This window comes from Mesitornis unicolor, unplaced genomic scaffold, assembly GCF_000695765.1.
Source record: "Mesitornis unicolor isolate BGI_N332 unplaced genomic scaffold, ASM69576v1 scaffold200, whole genome shotgun sequence".
Lineage (NCBI taxonomy): Eukaryota > Metazoa > Chordata > Aves > Mesitornithiformes > Mesitornithidae > Mesitornis > Mesitornis unicolor.
This window is the reverse complement of record NW_010157368.1, coordinates 45,902-53,555: the sequence shown is the minus strand read 5'-3', so window position 1 is coordinate 53,555 and position 7,654 is coordinate 45,902. Positions and strand designations below refer to the sequence as shown.

Here is a 7,654-nt window from a genome sequence, read left to right as displayed (position 1 = left end):
TTCCTGCTCTCTCCTTCTTCAGCTCACTATGCTCAGATGAGGATGCACCACCATGCTACTCCCTGCTACAGTCAGTCCCACAGCACCAAGCTTTAGGTATTAAGAATACAAAGGATTAAACCAGCTTTCCATTAGCTCATGACTTCCATTGTTGGTTTTCCTTACTCTAGGATTAGGGTTTGAAAGCAATGTAGTAACACCCAGCAACACGCCATGCAAAATATTCTCTATGTAAACAGTGCCTATTTTCTTCCACCCTGCTTCCCGTTTTTCCCCTTTGTTTTTCACTTGGCTTGCTTACTGCCCCACTGTAGTTAATTTATATCCCATTTGATCATCTCTCTCCTTGCTGCATGCTTCTTCTACACTGTAGTAGGATGATCTTCCTCAGTGGGGGAAAGACTTGACACTTGCCCCCGCTTTATGTCCTCTCTGGTGAAAAAAAAACTACCAGATATGCCAGAAAGCCACACTATGCCTTGGTGTTGGAAAACACTCTGGACCAGCAGGGCCCAGATAGAGAGAAAAATAAGACACTGATAAAAAGGAGACAGTGTTCTTATGAGATAAAAAGTATTTTGCTAAGTTAGAAGGATTGCTGAGCAAGGAGGTTTGGCTTAACCACAAATGACTGACAGACAATCACTTTATTCTATAAAAGCTCTATCCCATTCTTGATTGAGTGGGATTCTTACACACTTTCCCCATTAGGTGGGTTTGATCATTCTCCCATTGAGCAGGGATGTCCCTTGAACAGTTACTCCTCAGAGGTTGAGAGAAAGCTACACATGGTCACTGGACGGGGTAAGTAACATCAATCCCTATTAAATAATTAAGCTAGCTTTAAAATACTACTTTAGTTACTGTACTAGATCTAGTAAACAAAAATTAATAAGTAGTTGCTATAGCATTTACATTGTGTAGTGTATATTCTGATATATGTCCTTTAGCCCAATCACATTATTATCACTCGTAATAAAATTTTGCTTTGTTTGTACATACAGCCTAGCCTGCCATCCTTAAACCTGTATGGGACATACACACTCTTCCAAACCTCAAAATGTTAAGAGTCCAGAGCTGAGCCTTAAAAGCAAGATATTCAAATGGATCTGATACCCAGCACCTGGCCAGAAATAAAAGGTAGATGTTGTCTCAGATGTAAAAGCAAAAGGAAGAACATTGCTTCAGATAAGTTCACACTCTTTGAATACTTACTCTTCTTGTGTTTAAGCTACATAAAGAAGGCAATTTTGGAGAAAAGCTGATGTGTAAAATAAGAAGGAAAATAAAAGCTCATCATGAGGCTTCTGAGAAATTACTTTCCAGTGAAACACTTTCTCACAACATTTACCACACTGTCTTCCTCCCTACAAATATCCCTCATTTTTTTCAAATGCCCTTCCATCCATTTCCTAACATCACAGCCTAAATCCCTCACTCCCAATACCTTCCTACATCCACACCTTCTTTTTCATTATAGCATTCTTCATTCTCGATATATGTTTAAGAGTTATGATCTAGGCGTTGTCTTGATGATGATCCAGCAAGTGCTGGAGGGCATTCATACAATTAGAAAGGGGTTCAGAAGCAGCACACACCTTTAATGCTGATGCACATGTCCAAGTGATTCCTTTCAAATAGGGACTGTAGACCTAAGATGCTACTATGGTGATAATAGACAAACCTAATCAGAAATCATTTTTATAAACCCTTTAGTATTTTCACAATTTTCATGAGCAGAAAACATTTTGAAATAGCAGCTAAACTCTGAGCAGTCTACATAGGATACTATTCTTATTTTCCAGAAGAAATCCCTAAAGTCCATTCTAATGCATTTTTCCATCTCTCAAAAAGGTGAGCTATTACATAAGCTTCATTATAAACTAGATATAAAAATGAAGGGCCACATAGTAACAGTGTGTGTTTATGTAACAATAGTCACAAATTCTCATTTGAACATGTGGGTTCCTCAGTACATCAGCCTTCAGCATTTCTTACATTTCTTTATCTGGCTTATTGGAAAAAGTTTACCACAGATGATTCCAAGATACTTACCCAGTCGTGTAAGGTATATTTATTCCCCCTAAATTAATGCTTTCACATCCAACAATGAAGAGAGTTGAAAAGCACAGCAGAGATACACCACTGCAGATCATAGCCAACTTTGCAGACTCTCTCGCACCGAGTTTCAATTTTTTTATAATGTAGCCGCCTAGGACAATACCAACACCAGCACTTGGGACAATAATCACACCTGCCAGGAAGAAATTCAAGCAACTTTAAAACAGGACCTATAGAAATGGTACAAAACATAAATATTGGTTTCATTCCCTAATTAGATGACTGCAAATGCTGCACTAAGATCTCCATTGTCTGATTCTCTGCTAGCAAACTGAGTCAGACTTTTCAAACCTCTGGAGTGTTGTCAAAGAATTAATAAAAGCCCCCTTATGATATTACCAGCAGCCAAAGCACTATAAGAGAACTATTGTACTTACAAGCAGAAACATTGCTTTGTATTTATTTTAGAATGGGGAGAAGGGATACATATTGCTCCAGTTTAGCTACTGAAAATTTGAAGATATCCAGATTTGGACATGAATCTTCCTCTTCCTACTCCCATGATTAATTCCAGTGAAGTGCAAGTGCTAACCTCAGGCAGGACTCCAAAAGCCTGCCCACGCAGGAGGGCACATGAGCCTGGCTGCAAACTCTGCCTCCTGGATACTTTACTCAAGCTGAAGAGTGCTTTCCTGCACCACCTCATCTCAGCACAGCCACAGGGAGTGTAAACTGATCAAACACAATTAAAGAAATACAAACATTAAATTAAGCATTAGAGTAAGTTTAAGACATAAAAGACATGTCTATGAAATTTCTGTTGCTCTGCTGCTGCAGTCATTAGGTGACAGTTCAGCAGCACATCACTGGGCTCTCCTCACTTGTCGGGGCCTGAGGTGGTGTTAAGTCAGTGAATGTCTTGCACTTCTTCACTTTCCTTGGCTTTTGCTTCTTACTGACATGTGAGACGGTCTTTAAATTAGGTCTTTGTTGATAAAGATGCATTCCACATAACTATGGAATTTGAACAGTTTGTGGCAGCTGCATCTGTGCAGAAGGAGCTAAACTTTATAATCCAAATTCTTAAAGATGTTGGTCTTCTTTTTAAAGAAGCTAGTAAGACTATCACTTGCAAATACCTTTAATATTATTGCAATGCATTCTCATTCTCTGCTAATTTGTCTAAAGGAGAAGGGGACATTATATTTATCAAAATGTTGAAGCCATGAAAGTAAAAATAAGAGGTAAAAATCGTTGCTACCTTGATTATACTGACATCACTAATGGCATTTCAATAAAATGTCATTTCATGGGAAAGGTTCTTAATAGTAACACTTCACAGAATCAAAACCAGTCTTTCTCATAAGAGCAGAAATTTAATGTATAAGTCCTTCTAGGAGAATTAAATGATTTTCACGAAGTTCAAAGCTGTTATCTCTCTTGAGCTGTTACATCTCTTACTTTCAAAGGCGGAATATGAATGAGGGAAAGAAATAATGCAAATCCTTTCACTTGCACTGAAGTTTTCTCCCTGAGTGAAAATGGTAACAGCCATCTGGGTCTACCAGGCATGCCCTGCTCTACGAAATCTGTGTCAGAGTAGGCCACATCTATGCCAAAGGCAGACTGGGATCATTTGCAATGCCTTCTAAAACATCCCTGTCAGGGGAAACAAATGGCATGGACCAAATATGTGGCTACCTCAATTACATGAACTAAGCATCTGGCCCAAGGTAGGGACTTACTGACGATAAATTAACCTCAGTAATTTTTTCTTCTTCTTTCCACATTATAGCTTAGCTTTGAGTTCTTAACCTCTTTTGCACCTGAATTTCTCTTTTCTTTCTTATTCTCTTGAGGGCACAGATATTGGAAAAGCCTTTCACTAGAACTGACACTCTGAGTGTCTAAGTCCAGTATCTTGTCAAAATCGAGCATGTAAATATTCTGCAAGGCATTAGGTTAGTGGTTCTTCCATGAGTGAGTTATACTGCATTGCTGGTTTCTTCCATTCTCTGCCACACCACGAAGATCAGAACGTTAAAAAATGAGAAGAACATGAGCAAATTGCCCACCAAGGCTCACTCTCTTTCAAGAGGATGGAAAGGTAAAGGAAAGCCTCCATAGAAGAAGTATGAAGACCAGTCCCTCCATGCAAAGTGGAGTGAAAGATGGAAGAACTCTCTGTCTGGGAGAAACTGGAAGGGCAGGAACAGAGTTTGGTCTTTTGTCATGAAGGCAGTAGAGAGAAGCGCTCATTCCCTCCTACGTGTCAGGAAGCCTGACAGGTTCTTTTGCCCTAAGTATAAACTCTTCATCCTTATGCCCCTCTCTTTCTGCAGGGGATGTGAAATCAGAAGTGATGTACTGTCAAAGAAACGCAGCTACTACGTTGCACTTCCAGACGCGCTTCCAGGGCAAAGCATAGCAAGTACATTTAATCAGGACGTGCATTCTTCTTTTTCAAAGGCATCTAGAGGAATAAAGCTTAAGATCTGGTACTGGGTGTTGCACTGCACTCTCCTTCATTTTATAATGACAGTTTGGCTTACAGGAATTGTGCATGTGCTAAACACACTCCTGGGTACAGTGCTCTGAGGCAGTATCAGCTTTCAGTCAGCAATTTTCAAGCTTTGTCCTTTTTGCTGTTGTCAGGATGCTGCAGCACTTGAGGCTTTCCACAGCAGCAAAAGATGATCTTAACAGCTACTAATAGTCTGGGAACAGAAAACTGCAGTATCTGCTAAGCAGGCTACACTTCCTAAGGGAATACTGTGGAGATCTTCAAAACAATTCTGTCTGAGATACACACTATATATATCTTTTCTAGAACTAAAGGTAGATCCAATGTGTTTATAACCATTTTGGCAGAAGTGACGAGATCAGTGCTTTATAATACATAGTGTGCAATTCTTCCAATTACAAATTATTTGAATTGTAACTCTCTTTTTCTCAAGCAAATCTGCTAGCAAAGCACCTGAAATTTTAACTTGGATTTGTCTATGATCTATCTACCTGCAACCAAAAGTCAAAGTTCATTTGTATTTAGACCTGAGGAAGCCTGGAGGCTGAATGTCACCTGCTCTACACACAGAAAACAAAACTCTGAACAACACAAGACTGCAGCACAAGCTGCACAAGTTCAAGACATGAAGTTCAGCACATGGCATTTTTGCTGATGATTAATGCCAGGTTTGTTTAGGAACAGAAACAAATTGAGAATTAATTAAAGAATTCCTGCTTATGAATTGAGATGGAAAATGACCAATAAAATATTTACATCAGTAACATAAAGAGATTCAGCAAGCATATATACTCAGCTGGCGATGTACATATGAAGTATAGAGGTAGTGATGTAAATAACATGTAAGTCTTCCTTTTGCTAACCAGAAGTTTGTAAATTGGACACGTCTCTTACTAGTTAGCCAGTAGCAATCTAAGCCAGAATCTCCAAGTCTCCTTTTCCCATTTTTCCTACAGAAAGAATCTATAAAAGTAACAACTGTTGACTTTAATGCTCAGTTTAGAAGCTGGGGTTGTGGAAGAAGCGCTTGTCCAAGTGGCACACCCAGCTTGAGCTATTTCATCTTCTTCTTCTGGTTCATTATAATACTCTTTATCAAGCAATTAATGACAGGGAAACAACAGATGTTAATAGCTTCACACTCTGGATAGGGTCACATCATTTTTACCTCTTTTGATGTACTGACTGTTGAATATTTTGTCTGGCAAGAATGTTTCTGGTTTATCCTGGGAACAAAGCAAGCTATGGAGCAACAATCCCATCAAGACTCATCATAGCAAAACTCCTATGCGAGTGTAGTTACCCTAAACTTCAGATAGAATCATGATCCCATCAATCAATGTTTCTTCCTTATGTATCAAACACAGGGACTTCATGCCTTGAAGAAAATCTCATCTCAACAAGCTCTCAAACAGAAGTCATCATAGGGTGCTTCTCTGATGTTTCCCCTCAGCACTCCAGAGAGACTCCTTGCATTTGTTCCAGCCACTGCAGGTGACAAATGATTCCCAGGTGAGGTCTGTGTGTCTGTCTCTCTTTCTTCTACTATGTTTTATCTCTCCCTTGACCAATGTCCCTGGGCAGCTTCACGTCATACTTCACCCCACAACTCACTCTCTGCTCCCCATCACTCTTTCTCAGGTGCAGTATCTGGAAGTATGGAGGAGCAAAGAACTAACCTGCAGCTATTTTATATGGGAAGCACTATGGAGATGTCAAAAAGATGCTTATAAAGACAAGTGTCTTTGATGCAGCTAGGAGAGAAGGGAGATGATCTGCATCACATGGCCCAAATTCTGCTCAACATTTTGCCCCCTTTCCCCAAGGAAGTTCCCATCTCTCCCACCCATAGAGCAGTACAAAGCTTAAAATGTTGTGGTTTGCAGCTCTGTTAGAATTTGGGCTTGGTTGTACATTGCTACGGCAGCAGGGGAAGTGCCACGACTGCCAAAGAGCGATCTCAGACCTGAAACGACAGGTGGAAGACGATTGGGGGAGCTCTTCTGAATAGACTAAATCATTATGCACTGAATGTTAGTAAGTAAGAAAGAAGAAAACCACCAGCCTGTAGGAAAGAGATAACTGAAGGATGGGACAGATAAACAACTCATCACTGGGGAAAAAGAAAGATTAGGATATTTTAAAGATCAAAGACAAAGTAAAATTCACATAAAATAATAACAACTTTAAAAGATCTTTTAAGGCACACAAACTGTGGCGATGCCTGATTTCTAGCTTGTTTTTGGTGCATTTTTCCTCCCTGAAGACCATTAGCACATTAGAAAATGTCTATCTAGGCTTAGGTAAAAGAACAAACCTTTAACATTATAAATAGTTTCACATTTTACTAAACACATACAGCAAACATCAAAGAACAGCCCGGATATCTAACCAAATATACAAAGCTGGATATAATCACCTGCTCTAACAAGCATATTTTTGGTTCATTTCTACATTGATTCATTTCATTAGTCAAAGAACACCAACCCTTGGTGTTCCATGAGTGAATTAAGGCAATGCCTTACCAGTGTAGATGCTGGCATTGGAAGCTGGGATGCCAAACTGTGACTCGATGAACTTGGGAATGAAGGTAATAAAAGCTGTGACAATGGCACTCTCAGCTGTGTATGACAAACTCACAAAAAGGAATGTCATGTTGCTTAAGATCCTGACAGCTGCTCTTGGAAGCTCTACAAAATGACAAAAATGACAAACGAATGTTATAAGCAATGAGCGAGAAACAAAAGCAAACTGAAACAAAACAAATTGATTTTCTTTGAGATGGACTGGCAATAATGGCTTGCTAGCATCTGGCTACATTTGCTAAGCGGAAGGGAGACTGCATATTTGGGACTGCAGTCTTTGCTGTCTGCTCTTACCCTGTCTCACTGCATTGCCCTGGGGCTGCAGTCCCACTTTTCACAAACACAACTGAGGTCTGTTTTAACAAAACCATCTGAAGAAACAGTGTCTACACAGCATCAGTATAAAACAGGGACAAAATGTAGCCATTTTGGAATTATTCTGATGCCTTATTTTGAAATTTTCCATGAGATAACACATAGCACA

General features: G+C 39.6%; 1 protein-coding gene across 1 annotated transcript in view; it reads right to left on the bottom strand.

The window, feature by feature from the left end:
• The window catches only part of SLCO5A1 (solute carrier organic anion transporter family, member 5A1), a gene marked incomplete at its 5' end in the record, with an annotated part of 70,170 nt that overhangs the window by 16,619 nt on the left and 45,897 nt on the right, over nt 1–7,654 (bottom strand). Inside the window, 2 exons of the mRNA XM_010179668.1 lie at nt 2,056–2,254; nt 7,111–7,275. Of these exons, the coding sequence (XP_010177970.1) occupies nt 2,056–2,254; nt 7,111–7,275 (364 nt within the window). The remainder of the gene's footprint in view (nt 1–2,055; nt 2,255–7,110; nt 7,276–7,654) is intronic.